Below are 15983 nucleotides of genomic sequence, written 5' to 3' on the forward strand. Positions count from 1 at the left end.
AAGGAGAAAAACTTTTCTCCATCCACTTTCTCAATGCCATGCATTCTTTTTGTTTCCCCCCATCTGTGATTCTTTTACCCCACTCCCTCCCTTCCAGACTTACTATTCCATGCTTCCATATATTTTTCCTCTATGCTGGCAGTCAGGTTCACCATATTGCAGTGAAAGGAGGTGGTGGTTGTTTTGCAGGGGGGGGGGGACATCCTGAAATTTCACTTGAAACAATTTCACTGATTTAAATTGATGGAGAGCCAATTTAGCATGCTTAATTTAGTACAAACAACTTTAATAATTAAAAAGCCATGTTAATATTTTACGTCACTTACATATCTGAAGAGTTTTCCCAATAGCTAAGAGTAGTTTAGCTGTTAAGTCTAAACAAATGCAAAGCTTCGGTTGAATGTTATTTGTACCTGAATACTAGTAAATAATTTAGGCCTCTCAGTTGATTAGCATACTCTTCCCTTATGTTATTTACCTTTTTAAGAAAAAAAATGAAGGTACAGAAAGCTGTTAACATACTAATCTTAACATACCTGAAGAGTTGTGTGCATGAATATATGCACTTCTTAAAGAAAAACACTTTTTAAAAAAGTTAATTGCAACCTTTTTTTGTATTTGTGTAGCACTGTGTCAATCCCAGTTGGGCAATTTGACTTGTGTTCTAATCATTCATTATGCTTCTAATTTATTTTATGCAGCAGTGAATTTCTAAAATTGGAGCATAACTGTGGCAAAATATAGCACTTTGCTGTTTATAAGCTCTTCTCCAAAGAGCGCTGTGTAACAACACATCATAGGAATGGCTTTGTTTTTCTTTACAGCATAATCTGGGGTAACCAACATGGTGCCCACCAGATATTGTTGGACTACAACTCTCATCAACCCAAGTCAGCATGACTAGTAGTCAGGTGGAGGACACAATGTTAGCTACCCCTTTTGTAATCTTATGCCTGTCTGTTCTGAAGCAAGTCCTACTATTTTCTATGGGAGTAGATGTGTATTTATTTTTTGTAATAATATACAAATAATATACTCCGCCTTTCACAAATTTCCTCATAAGTTGGCAAGTGTATATAGACAGAGCAACATACAACTGCAACATATAAACACATAATTTAAAACATTTAAGTTAAAAACAACAAATAACACCACAATAGTCAGCACATTGAAGCAGCGATCAGCCCAATAAGACCCTGAAATGCAGTATACAGTGGTACCTTGGTACTTGAATGGTTTGGTTCCCCAACAAATTGGCTCCTGAAAGCTGCAAACCCCGAAGTAAGTGTTCTGGTTTGCGAACGTTTTTTGGAAGCTGAATATCCGACGCGGCTTCTGCGGCTTCCAATTGAGCGCAGAAACCTCCTGCAGCCAATCGGAAGCTGCACCTTGATTTTCAAACAATTTTGGGAGTCGAACGGACTCCTGAAACGGATTAACGTCGAGAACCAAGGTACCACTGTAACAAGAATAAACGACCTTCTCTGCAACAGCGCCCTGTCTCTGGAATGCCCTCCCCTTGGAGCTATGTCCAACACCAGCCCTGCTTGCTTTTTGTCGCTTGGTGAAGACACAGCTTTGTGCCCAGGCCTTTGTTGAGGAGTGAGAACTGTAATGAGCCACGCAATATGCAGCTCATTGTCACCTGCTGCTGGTTGATCTTCTGTATTATAAGGGTGTTTTATGATGAATGACTTACTTTGTATTTTTGGTTATTGTTTATCTGACGTCTTCGATGTTGCGTTGGGAACCCTCTATAACATTGTGGCATTTGGTGCTGGGGCTCCAGTGGGAAGGTGGAATGTGAAATGTGCAAAACAACAACAACCCACCCTATCTCCACTTAAATACACAGCTGGAAGAATGATTCACACACCCTACAGTCACCTAACTAGGAACTGCCTATTGAGAGATGATGAGGACCATGGCATGAAAAATTTCCTTCTCCCCACTTAGGCTGTTTCTTTAGTGTAAATTGTTCTTCCCTCTCATTTGCCCCCTGGAAAGTTAGCATGAGCACAAATAGCAGTTATTGGGTTACTTTCAGGGGTGAGGAAAAGTATGGAGAAAGGAGAGATAAACCTCCCTTTTTTCCTGTCCTGTGTCTCCAACCAGATCAGGTTGTCGTTCACTGCTGTTTTTAAACATTTTCTTATTACACTTTCCTTTTTAAAAATCTCCTGCCACCAGCTGTCTCTGTTCCAGCTCCTCAGTTTGTTGTCATTTGGTATGCTCTTCCCTCAAACAATTGCATAGCACACCACAAGTTGACAGCAGATAAAAGCTTATTATAGCCCAGCTAAATGATTTAAAAATAATTTTTCCCATCTCTCATTTTCCTTCCTGTTTCTGTCATCCCTTCACCACCAAGAGCTTGTGCAATAGCTCTTGAAAGCCTGGCACATGACCCTTGCTCTGAACATTATAGGTAGTAGTCAACTAAGTTTTACTCAGAGTAGACCTGTTGAAATTACCGGACAAACTTACTCATGGACATTGATTTCAATGGGTCAGTTCTGAGTAAAACTTGGTTTATACTATACAGTAAGAGATCAGGGTAAGTCAGGCATGTGCTACATAATACCACAGTTACTGTATATTTGAAGCCTTTAAAAAATGGAATTGTCTCCTTTGGTTCCCGCCCCTCATTTTTTTGTACTTGAGCATACCTTGGGATTGATCCAAGCATGCTGTTATTTCCCTCTTATTGCTCAGTGAGCCTGTTTTGGCTATAATGATGTTGGTGCACTGGGACTGAGTATTTCAGCATTAGAAGGAGCAATGCTGTTGCTCTTATAAGTAGAAATCCTACACACACACACACACACACACACACACACCCTGCCCTTCTTCCCAAGTACCTAAAGTGTGGTGTACATAAAATGATATTAAACTACCTTTCATATAATCAGGTTAAATGTGTTTGTTTCTCTTAAGGGAAATTCAGCATTTTTTATATTAAAAGTTCTGCTTTTAATGTAGGTTTTATCTGGGCAGATCTTTGTGATCTCTCCACTGCCTCCTGTGACTGCTTAATTAGTACATATTGTTGCTTTTGCTTATGTATTGAATGCAGTGAGAACGAGAACGCTGCTTAAAAACTGAAAGAAAGTCTCATGTTGAGGCAGCTACTTGTGTAAGTGCTGAAGCAAGAATAGATCTACATAAGAGCATCTTAATATTACTTCCCTAAACTGGAATTGATCAGGATTGTTCTTAATGAATACTGCTTTGCTATGTAACTAGATGGTTGGTGTGAATGTTCAGTGGAATCCAGCGAGTGCTCAGTTGGGGAAAAGGGATTTAACATGTACCTGTATGGAAAAATGCTACATCAGGGGTGTGGAACCTCTGGCCCACAGTAGCATTTGGAATGCCATTCTGTTTTCACCCAACCATCGGCTGGGATCACTGGTGGTGTCAGGCAGTGGGTGGAAGGACAGGATTTAATCTTGTATTGGCTGCACAGCATAGAGAGAAGTACCGTGTTTCCCCTTTTTTAAGACACCGTCTTATAACTTTTTTTCCTTAAAAAAACACAGGGTGGCTTATTTTCGGTGGGATGTCTTATTTTTATTGCGTCAGTATGGTACGGTACAGCAATTTGCGCGCTGAACAGGCGGTGGAGAAGTCAGCTGAGAGGCGTGTTTTTTCCCTGCGTCTGTTGCCGGTTTGCTGGCTCCCTGAGCACGCAGGAGGGGCTGAGGAGGTGACAGGAACAGGGCCGTCTTAAGTCTACCCAACACTGTGGGAGGCAACTGAGCAGGAGAGAGGGTGGCGCTGTAAGAAGGACTCAAGAACATGGCCTCATACCAGATAATAACTCTGATCCATCTTGCTGAGGATTGACTGCACTTGGTGATGGAGGCTCGCTAGGGTTTCATGCAGGACCTTCGCAGAGCTACCTGAAGATGTGGGATCTTCTGATACTTCAAGGAGATGGTTGTGTGTTGCGCTCTGGATGACAGATGCATAGATCTGGAACTGGGCTGAGGTTGACTCACTGGAGCTGCTCTCCTGGTTCCAGGGTTTAAGGGCCAGAAGTATAAAGCAGCATCCTATGTTTCTGAGGAGAGAGGGAGGGAAGGAAGGAAGGAAAGAGGGAGTGGGAGGGAGAGAGGAAGGAAAGAGGGGAGAGAAAGAAGAGTAGGAAAGAAGGAAGGGAATAAAGAAGGAAAGAAAAAGAAAGAGGGAGAGAAGACAGAAAGGGAGAAAGAAGGAAGGAGAGGGAAAGAAAGAATAAGAACGAGGGAGAGGAAGAAAGATGGGAAGGAAGGAAGGAAGGAAGGAAGGAAGGAAGGAAGGAAGGAAAGGAAAGGAAAGGAAAGGAAAGGAAAGGAAAGGAAAGGAAAGGAAAGGAAAGGAAAGGAAGGATGTGGAAAAGAGAGGAGAGGAAAATAGAATTTGGTAGGCGGGGAAAGTGGGGAACAAACTAACGAAGGCTGAAAAAGATGTGTCCGAAGGGGAAAGGGGGATGAGGAAAACAAGTGAACCGTAAAGAGGAGGAGAGGCAAAGAGGGGAAAGTGAAAAGGAACAAAAGGAGAAATCTGGAGAGTTGGGCAGGAGGGCAGGGGAGAGGTGGGCAGGGTCCTGCCTGCTCCCACGCAGGGCTTCCACGCCTCGTCAGTGCACGAGGCTTGAGACAAATTACAAAGGCAAACAGGGGCTTTCGGGGACGGTGGCAGCGGAGCTGGCAGCTTTCGCGCACTCGAGGCGAGCCGCGCTGACGGGAGAAAGGTGTCTCTCTTCCCCCACCTCCGGCACAGCGGCGAAGTTTGCTTTGTCTCCCTACTTCACGCCCTGAGGCGCCGACTTCCCCAGGAGCAATCACCCGCCCCAGGATCGGTGCCTGGAGGATCGCTGCCTCTGCAGGACTCTCGCGCGGAGGTTTCCTTCCGCAAGCTCCAGGCACCGATCCGCTAACGGCGCCTGCAAAAGGGGCCTGCCCACATCAGGACAGAAGAAAGGGAAAGGCATCCTAGAAAGAGAAAGCCACGCCATGTCCCTTTCGACCGGTTAACGTCCCTCTCTCCCTTCGTGGAGGCTGTCAGAGTAAGCGCGGCTTCTCTCTCCCCACCTGGGCTGCATCTCATTCGCAACAGTGTGCAGAGAGAAAGGCACCTCTCTGCTCTGTTCCGCCCCATTGTGAACCCAGCGGGCAGCGGCACGATCCCGGCTACATCCCCACGGCAGCTCTCCCTGCCTTCAAGACTGCTTTGCCAGAGGCACGGCGATCTGCACCCCAGGAGAGCACGGCATCGGGCAGCTGGCCTGGCTAAGTGGGGGGGGGGCGCCGCTTGACGGAGGCAGCTCCGCCGACACGTGGGCGGCTCAGTGTGCATGCCTCCTCGATGCGCCTCTGCTGGGCGGGCGCCGGGCTGCACCGTGCCATTCAGCCCAATGGGAAGGACGCCCCTGGGCAGGAGCAATGGCGGCTTACTTTCGGGGTACGTCTTACTTCTATTACTTATAGGAAAACCCTGCCATGGCTTACTTTTTGACTACGAATTAAAAAAGGGGAAACACGGTAAAGCATTTCTGCACAGCATATTTTCCCTTTTTTCAAGGGCTTTCAGACACTGCCTCCACCAGTTTGAGCTTCAAATGGGCATAGAGGGTGCTAAAAACAATGCCTTTTGCAAACAATGGCTACTTGCACACAGGCAATGCTTTCAAAAGACAGCTTTCTTTTGAAATCATTGCTTGCACATGGTGTTTCTAACTTTCACAAAGTGCCCTCCTTCCCTCCCTCCCTCCCTCCCTCTTTCACACACACACACACACACAGAGAGAGAGAGAGAGAGAGAGAGAGCGCTGTTTGAGCTCTGTCAAACAGGAGCATGGGGGCTGTTAGAAAGCCACTTGCAAACAGCAGCACGGCTTTCAAATCTTGCTGCACTAGCTTTGAAGTCCCAACAATCCTAATTTCAAAGCCCATTGTCAGTTGATTGCTCACCTGTCAAATTTGGCCTGCCAGGGGGGTAAGGAGATATGGATCTGGCCTGTCGCATTGCTAGAAGCACCCCTCTGCTGCATTTCTTTTCACCTGTTGCAATAGCCTCAAAGTACTTCTGACAGTCTCTCAGGATAATTGATCCATGAATTACACTTTTAGATACTGTATGTGTACAATTCTCCCCAGCAGCCAAGTTCGGAGTTATGGTGCACATCACCACTACTCATATGCAGTTAGAGTGAGAACTGAGAAACCATGAACTGTAATATATTAAAATGTGAGGAACATTTTTTAAAAAAGAAAATCCACTAAATGGAATATTTTATTTGTTTATTTATGATATTTCTAACTTGCCCTTTATCCATAGACCCTAAGGAAGGGAAATATGCACATCAGCAGCTACTGAAAGATATAATCAGGGATAATTTAGTGCACGAATCCAATGTTTCTTTTTGGGGGGCAGTAGTGGGAGGCAGCACTTCTTAAAACATTTTGTTTGTACTCTTTAAATTTTATGTATGTATGTATTTACATTCTATACTGCCCTTCATTCAAAGATCACAAGGCGGTTTACAATATATACAATATACTGTATATACAAATTGGAAATTATGGTTAGGAAAACAATTGGATTCTATCATATCAACTCGTACTCAGGGTAGACATGTTGAAACCAACTGAAGTCCATTGATTTAAATGGTATACTCCAAGCATCACTTAGTTTGATACAACCAGGTAATGATATCTAGTTCAGAGTAGACCAATTGAAATAAAGGGATTTAACTAACTTAACTCGATTGATTTCAATGTGTCTGCTTTAAGTGTGACTTAGTTGGATGTCAGCCTGTATATTTAATGTTTCTTCCTGTATTATCTCAAATTTCCCCGTGCTAGTATGTTTTTATATGTTTATAGTGTTAGTTATTTGAAGACCTGGATTTATGTATCATAACATAAACATAATTACTGAAATAAATACTATTTTAAAACTTAATTGAAATGTGCTTTGGAATTCCAGCAGTGGTATTTTGTTATTCAATGTCCTTGTGTATATTCATTTTTTTTATAAAAAAGTACATGCTTTAATTACCTCTGCAAACAAAATAACTTGTTCTTACTTGCAGATGGCTCTGACTCAAGAGATAAACCAAAGCTCTATCGTCTGCAGTTAAGTGTGACAGAAGTTGGTACAGAAAAATTTGATGACAACTCCATACAGGTAGGAAATGTATATTGAGTCAAGAAAAAGAGTTTGGTTTGTATAATCTGCAGTCTCCTGTATTTGGATCAGACAAAAAAAAGGGGGGGGTTATTCTTAAGAGCAACTTTAGATCCCCCCTCTCACACGAAGAAGAGAGAAATAGGAAGGAGAGTGCACAATCCTAAAGCCATTGGAATCATAGCAAACTGAGGTTCAGCTTCCCCCCAACAAAAGGCCTGCACCCCCTAAGAAAAATCCTAGATACGCCCATGAATTTGCAACATGTCATCATTGCAACAACCCATCATTTGTTTTGACATTGAATTCTGTTGAAACCTTTGTGTGACCCTGGGAAGAGGAATGATATACTTTCCAGACTTTCAGAACCTAGACAGTTAGTTGTTCTGGCTGGTTGATTGTATCCAGTTGATTGTATTCATTGTTAGTTCCACTCAAAGTACATATAGGCAATGACCAACTTATGTGTGACGACCTGGAGGTAGCCGGAAAAGGAGGTGGGGCAGGGGCAGAAGTGGGTGAAGAGGGCTTATGCTCATTCTTCCAAAGCGTGGATGTCAGGAACGTAACCGCCATACAATTGGTCGTTGCCTGTACTCCCATTTAAATTAATGGACATGACTACCTTAGATTAATAAATTTCAGTGGGATCTTTCCTGAGCATAGGTTACTTTTGATACAGCCCAGTATTTTTAAATGCTCCTGGTCAACCCTTTCTATTGTAACCGCTTAGCTTCATGTTCAATTGTGTACTGAAAAATGTTAAGAAAGTGGGAACCAGGAAAAATAAAATAAAAAAGGCTTCAGTTTTGAAAGTTGTAAACGTATGTCTGTGGACTAGCACAGATGCTAGATGGTATTGTATTTTTTACAAGATAACATAGTTATTACATCAATTAATGTTGCTATTACCCAATCATTATACTTATCAGCTTACATGCATTCACAGATGGCAGCTTTTGGTGGTTTCTGAAAGATATTTGATCCCATCACTCATGGTACATTTTGAGGAACTTGATGCTGAACTACTGCAATTAATATTGGGGGGGGGGGAGTACTTTGCTTATTTAAACCAAAACATATATGTACATATTAGCATGGGTTTTATTTCCTGTTGTTGTTGTTGTTGTTGTTGTTGTTATTGTTATTTTATTATTATTTTAAAAAAACTGATATCAGTTTTGCTGCTTCTAAATTTTGGTTATTTATTTTCAGTTGTTTGGTCCAGGAATTCAGCCTCATCATTGTGACCTCACTAATATGGATGGAGTTGTTACAGTTACCCCAAGAAGCATTGATGCCGAGACTTATGTAGAAGGTCAGCGGATCTCAGAGACCACTATGCTACAAAGTGGTATGAAGGTTCAGTTTGGGACCTCTCATGTATTTAAATTTGTGGATCCCATTCAAGATCACATTCCTAAAGGACGTCTAGATGCAGGACACATGGTGAAAAGTTCACGACTCAAACCTGGGTAAATCACCATTTTCAAGCAATAATCCCAAACTCAGGAAATTATTTAAGATGATGATGGCATATCAATGTTTCATTTTTCAAGTGGCAACCCTGATAACAATAATACGGTTATCTTACCGGTACTAATGTTTAATACTCTTGCTCCATCTTGTGAAATCTTTTGGAATTTCTAGTTGCTTAATTCATACTTAAAACTAATGTTGTGTTATAGAGTTCCATTAATAAAAGAGCAAAGTCAACATAGCTAAAAGCACCATGCTATACTATAATAATTTTATAAATGTTATAATTTTATAAAAACAAGGAAGAAAATGCTGCGCGCCTTTCATATTACATCCATTTAATTGTATTCTTTATATGTCATGAGGTTAGGCATGATGAAAATCACAGTGGTCCCTGAACTGTAGTAGCATGAAGAAACAAGTGTTGGACTATCTTTGTATTTGCATGAGAGAGAGAGAGAGAGAGAGAGAGAGAGAGAGAGAGAGAGAGAGAGAGAGAGAGAGAGAGCGTTTTGTTTACAACATTTCTGCACTGCCTTTCCATAAAATGACTATGAGAGCCAACAATAAGTACAACAAATAAAATAATGACAAGAATATCAATGAGCAGAACAGATTAAAATGTGGCAGTTTTGAAGTAACTTCCTAAATTACTTTTAGTGACCTTTCTATAGTGTCATTCTTTGAAAATGAGATAAAATCTTTCTGTGTGTAAACATAATGTATCAGCTAGTAACAAATTCCAGAAGCAATTAGTCTAAACATTGTGTTATGTTTCTGGATATTGTATGTTGCTAATAATTTAGTTCAGGGGTCCCCAAACTAAGGCCCGGGGGCCGGATGCGGCCCAATCACCTTCTCAATCCGGCCCCCGGACGGTCTGGGAATCAGCATGTTTTTACATGAGTAGAATGTGTCCTTTTATTTAAAATGCATCTCTGGGTTATTTGTGGGGCCTGCCTGCTGTTTTTACATAAATGGAATGTGTGCTTTTATTTAAAATGCATCTCTGGGTTATTTGTGGGGCATAGGAATTTGTTCATTTTTTTTCCAAAATATAGTCCGGCCCCCCACAAGGTCTGAAAAACTGAAAAAGTTTGCTGACCCCTGATCTAGTTCTTGAATATATGTTGTCTTTTTAGAGCTGTACAGGAAACTACATTTGACTTAGAAGGAGATGTCCATAGTGGAACAGGATTGCCTGCAAGCAAGGTAACAAATTGTCACCAGGCCTAGAAATGTGCTAAGTCATTTTACAACTAATAATTTAAATACGTTTTAGTAATATATACTGAAAATCTGGCCATGAAATCAGTCAGTAAGCTTTCTTTAAAGAGTAGTAAGCCTCTACTCTTTGAACGAACACTTTTTGGTTGACTTCATGGCCAGATTTTCAGTATATATTACTAAAACATATTTAAGGCTTCATGTGTTGTCATAGTTTTATTTTATATGCACAAGCCTCAGCCGTTCATATTTCCTCCTTTCTCTTTACTCTTCGGATGTATATATACAGTGGTACCTCGGGTTAAGAACTTAATTCGTTCCGGAGGTCTGTTCTTAACCTGAAACTGTTCTTACCCTGAAGCACCACTTTAGCTAATGGGGCCTCCTGCTGCCACTGCGCCGCCGGAACATGATTTATGTTTTCATCCTGAAGCAAAGTTTTTAACCTGAGGTACTATTTCTGTGTTAGCGGAGTTTGTAACCTGAAGCGTTTGTAACCTGAGGTACCATTGTACATGAGAAGGAGATTGAAAGCTTATGATGGGATATTATTACACTTCTCTGTGACATCCAGACTTGGAATTGTGGTCAGTTTAAACTATGGCTAGTCAGAACTAGGCAGGATCAGAACAAGGTTTCATAACTTTATTAATCATAGCTTATCAAACCACATTTCCCTAGGTTTAGCCATCATAGGGAGTTGTACTTAATTTAAAGTATGGTTTCTCATTAAATATGAACTTCACTTAGGTCTTGTAAAAAGCATTTTTACACTGAAAATCAACCTTTTCAGATAGTTTTATCAAGGAACCTCTGTATTGAATTTCTGTACCTTTCAAAGTAGTATTGGATCACTGTCCAGGAGTCCACTATTGGAACTCACTTCTCACATAAATAGAAACCACACCCTAAAATGTGGCCAACATTAACTTAAACAGTGGAACCTCGGTTTATGAACACCTCGGTTTACGAATTTTCGGTTTACGAATGCCGCGGACCCATCTGGAACGGATTAATTCACTTTCCATTACTTTCAATGGGAAAGTTCACTTCAGTTTATGAATGCTTCAGTTTATGAACAGACTTCCGGAACCAATTACACCCATGCTTCGGGTTAAGTACACTTCAGGTTGAGTACTCTGCGGACCCGTCTGGAACGGATTAATCCACTTTCCATTACTTTCAATGGGAAAGTTCGCTTCAGTTTAAGTACTCCGCGGACCGTCTGGAACAGATTAATCCACTTTCCATTACTTTCAATGGGAAAGTTCGCTTCAGTTTATGAACGCTTCCGTTTATGAACAGACTTCCAGAACCAATTGTGTTCATAAACCGAGGTACCACTGTAGTTGCAGAGAAAGGGTGGGCAAGGCAAATCTCTGATATGTTTTGTGATAAATGCTTCTAATCTTGTGTGGAACAGAGTACCAACAGATTGGACAGTGACAGAATGTCGGCATCCAGCACAGCTGAACGAGGCATGGTCAAGCCAATGATCAGAATAGAACAGCAGGATTACCACAGGCAGGATGGCAGGTACCAAATAACGTTTTTCAATTTCTAAGGTTGATAGGGGCAGTCTGTATATTTTGATAATCAACTTCATTTTACCCCAAAAGCAGGACAGAATATGGTAGGATGTAGATGTAAGATGTAGAATTGTGAGATTATTTTTAATGGCAAAATATTTGATTTCAAATATTCCATAGGTGCTTTTTTTATATATATATACAGTATAAAGCAAGACATGGGTCATTTCATTTTAGCAAAAGAGCATTAAAATATGTATAAATATCAGGCTGTCTGGCAGATCTTTACACGAAGGTGTGGTAATAGGACAATACAACTTTTCAAAAACAAGTGGGCCTTTTGCATGATTTGGATTGGGGAAAGCCTATGCACTTTCAGAACTACATTTGCCATAGATAGCATTATGAACCCTTTACATGTTTTGAATACTGTATTAGGTTTCAAACCACTTCAGGAATTTCTCATGTAAAAGAGATAGCAAAACACAAATCACAATTTCATAGTCCTGCCAATAGTCATGATTCAGATTGTGTTCAAGTTTACTGTGAAATCTGTCCGAGCTAAGGCAGTCATTATATTGCTTTAAAAGTGGGGTGTGTGTGTGTGGATTGTACAACTCAGACATATATTTAAGTGTAACTGTCAGCAGAATAGCTGGGGAAGCCATTGTCATATTAAATTATGGTCAAAAGAGGGAATGAAGGCAGATCTAATTAAATGTTCCCAAGTACAAATTTAACTGAGTTGAAAGAGGTTAGTGAGCAGAGACCATGATGATAAACGACTTGCTGCATCTATTTTCAAATGGGCATTTTCAGGTTGTCAGTTTCTTATGCAATGTCAAGAGAAATATATGCTTATTTCCGATTTAAACTCAGTACACATTTTGAAATGGCTGGCAATAGCCTTGTACTACTGGAGAAAACCTTTACTGGTAATGGAAAAGTGTGACCACATAAGGTTTCAAGTTGCAGGGGAGTACTGTTGGATTGATTCTTTTAAATAGTAATTTTTTATTAGTTTTCAATTACAATTCAATAATGGCCTCATTATAACAATACCAATTTATAATACAATTATTAATACCAATCATTAATACCAGTCAATTATATAATTTAGATAAAGTGGCCTCCTGCATGCTAGGATTGATGGCTTGATTATTTGCTTTATTTCTGTGTTCCAAAATCTTATTAATTTCCATTACATTCCAGTCATCATCATAATCCCATATGCAACAACTGCAATATTAATAACTTCTGTTCGTGTGGAGCAGTTGGATTGATTTGGGGGGGGGGGGGGATGGCTTGCCCTCCAGTCTGTAGGCCATAGTAAATGTCACTTCTGTAATAGACACACACTTCGTCTTGTAACCAGAGACTCTCTGGTTTACACATTTGAAAGTGATAACGGGCAGTTTAAAGTCTAAAACCACAGTTAATTTTCCCTGTCACTTTATGTCACATTAGTTCACATATTAAGCTATTAGTCATTCCTTAAGTGACCTACTTGCATATGACCCAGCCTTCCAGGTCTCATAAAAACATAGTTTTTGAAATAGTTGTATCTATTACATTGTAGTAGCACCTGTGGATTTAGTGTGGTGCTAGTAAGCTAACCTCTCGTTCTTCTTTTATGTAGCCTCATGCAGGGGTCTGTGTGTGTAACATGAGCTGTTTACAGCAGCTGACAGGCTGCCTTGTGCACTGCAAATTCATTAAAATTTCATATTCATCTATAATGCAGACCTTCAGTTCATGATCTATCTTGTTAATGATCAAGTATAACTTGAGAGTGAATCTAACAAGAAGAGGGGAGAATCAATCCCCCCCCCCAGTACTGTATTTTTCAGTTCATGTGAACAAAAATGGTGTATAAAGTCCCAGAAGCAAAGCCTTTGGAGAAGTCTGTATCTTTTGATAGTGGAATTAATTTTCACTCTTTAAACTGGACTTTTAAAGATCTGCTTTCTGTCTGTAGACCTCAGGACGCACATGGACCTGAATTGATATTACCTGCAAGCATTGAATTCAGGGAAAGCTGTAAGTAATAACATTTCAAACAAAATCTGGTTAGGTGTGGCAATTTTTATTAACAGTTTTTATTTCATTCTCATAGATAACTTCAAATATGCGAGCAGTTTGAAAAGTTACAGTGGTCACATTTTCCCCTCAGTTCCGGTCATACTCCTTACAGAAGCCAGTGAAATGCTACAAAGTGAAATAGTTGTTAAAGGTTATAGCTATCAATCCTATGCCTTTCCCATGGGACCACAAAGTTTTTAGAAATAAGAGATGAAGGCAGAAATAGAAGCAACTATTGCATTAAATAAAGACACCGGTTTTATCAATAATTTTAAACTACTTAGGAAATTTAACTACTTAGGTTTTACTAAGTAAACTTGTAAACCACTTAGGTTTTACTAAAATCAACCAGTATCTAAATTTTGTTGAAAATAAAATATTTTTTAAAGAAAAAAAATCATGAAGTTGCATATTTGCAGAGCCATTTGTCAGAAGGTTCCTTTATGTACCTTCAAAATATTTCTAGACCCTCCCAAAGGTTACAGGAATCACTCCCAGATATTTTCTTAGATCAGATAAGTCACACTTTCTTTGGCATAAAGATCTCAACCTATTAAAAAGTTAGCCTCCTGCAAATCAGTATACTGTAGTGGTCCGTTTTCTTTAGTGGCCTGCTTTGCAAATTACAGCAACATCTGGCCACTCTACACTTTGCAGTAGGCCAGTGTGTTGTATATGGGCTGCCCTGCAAGACAATTTAAAATACTCAGGTCCAAAACATAGCAGCCAGATTACTGGTTGGGGTTCATAACCCCTGTTTTAAAATAGCTGCACTGGTTGCCAGTTTGTTTCCAAACCCAATTCAAGGTGTTCACATTGCAGTTTAAAGCAATAAACAACTTAGGTCCCAAGTATCTGCAAGACCATCTGCAGAGGTCTTTGGAGATGCAGAGAGCTCTCAGAACTTCTGTTACCCTTAGAAATGCAGGGTATGATGTCCCAGGAGAGGGCTTTCTCTGTAGCAGCCCCTGAATTGTGGACTGTCCTTGCCATAGAAATGTGTCCAGCATCTTCCTTGTACCCCTTTTGCTATATGTTGAAGATGCACCTCTTTACCTTGGCCTTTGACAGTCCAGTCCCTTGTACTGAGGGACCAAGCTCTTTTGCTGAATTTACATTGTTCTGTTCCACTTGGAACAGTTTTATGTGTTTTATAATTGTATATTCTGTGACCCATCCTGGGACTTGGTGGTGACGGGCACGGAATAAACCTTGCTTATAAATAGAACAAGTTACAAATTCATCTGATCTTGGTTTATCTTGTTTTTGCAGCTGAAGATTCCTTTTTGTCTGCCATTATAAATTACACCAATAGCTCAACAGTTCATTTTAAGCTGTCGCCTACATATGTTTTGTATATGGCATGTCGGTATGTATTGTCGAGCCAGTACAGACCTGACATCAGTCCTGCTGAACGTACTCACAAAGTTATTGCAATAGTCAACAAGATGGTGAGCATGATGGAAGGAGTTATACAGGTAAGCTGCAGTTTTAAGAGAATTTCTGTGAATACATTTTCATAGCTTAACTCCCCACCCCCACCCCCAAAAAACTTCGCTTTTAGCAGGATTGTTTAACTAGATAACTGTGGCTGAAATCACATGGTCAATGTGATAATGGATACCACAGGGCAGTTTATAAATACCACACGAAATGACTTCAATTGCAGTGTAACACAAACAAACAAAAAACTAATCAAGGTCCTCTAAAAACAAAAATAAGATCAGTAACAGGAGTCTCTTACTTGCGTATAGATCTTTATGTCAGATATTGAACAGGAGATTCAGATAATCATGGTTTTAGAAAACCCCTGTATTTAAGCATTTTAAATGGTATTTAGCTAGGTTCTACTCAGAGTAAATTAATAAACCTTAGTCTTTTCCATTATCTTCCATTGGTCTACTCGAGTAGGACTTGAGTAGTAAACCAACCTTTAGGTTTCATTTGTTGCCCAAGTCCATTTCAATAGGTTTAATCTGAGTAGGGCTAAGATTGGGTATCACTCTTTGCCAGCATGGGTCTCCAGCTCAATTTTTTTGTTCCATGCTGTTGTCTACAGGAGGGGTAGTCAACATGATGGTTTCAGGTAGTGGTGGACTACAACTCCAGTCATCCCTGACCACCATACATACAGGCTAGAGTTGGAGTCCAGCAACATCTGGAAGGCCTCACATTGGCTACACCTCTTTTTTTATGTGTTAAATCCAGAATTCTCATGGGTGGAGCTCTGTTGGAGGAAGACACTTTTTATGAAATCCTCCTTCCCCTTGCAGCCTTGTGTATGCCTTGTAAACTACTGGGAAGGGTTAAGAAAACCTCAGTGTGGGATGTGGCTTGTGGATTGCAGGGGAGGCGCCTCTGGTTCACAATTACTTTCAGGAACAGAATGAGTTCTGAACATGGAGGGGGAACTGGATCCAACCCATTGTCTCCTATATATGCTCATTTATGCCTTCATATTAAAAAGAGTTGTTGTTTTTTGAATGCTTG

At 40.5% G+C, this 15983-nt stretch overlaps 1 protein-coding gene across 6 annotated transcripts in view; it reads left to right on the forward strand.

Moving 5' to 3' along the window:
* Window positions 1-15983, forward strand: part of AFDN (afadin, adherens junction formation factor) — a 91154-nt gene that overhangs the window by 39989 nt on the left and 35182 nt on the right. For all 6 annotated transcript variants that reach the window (XM_035108557.2, XM_035108552.2, XM_035108553.2 and 3 more), the window contains 6 exons: window positions 7082-7176; window positions 8392-8651; window positions 9798-9867; window positions 11306-11418; window positions 13390-13451; window positions 14766-14971. In XM_035108557.2, the coding sequence (XP_034964448.2) occupies window positions 7082-7176; window positions 8392-8651; window positions 9798-9867; window positions 11306-11418; window positions 13390-13451; window positions 14766-14971 (806 nt within the window). The remainder of the gene's footprint in view (window positions 1-7081; window positions 7177-8391; window positions 8652-9797; window positions 9868-11305; window positions 11419-13389; window positions 13452-14765; window positions 14972-15983) is intronic.

This window comes from Zootoca vivipara, chromosome 3 (assembly GCF_963506605.1).
Source record: "Zootoca vivipara chromosome 3, rZooViv1.1, whole genome shotgun sequence".
In the NCBI taxonomy this organism is placed as follows: Eukaryota; Metazoa; Chordata; class Lepidosauria; order Squamata; family Lacertidae; genus Zootoca; species Zootoca vivipara.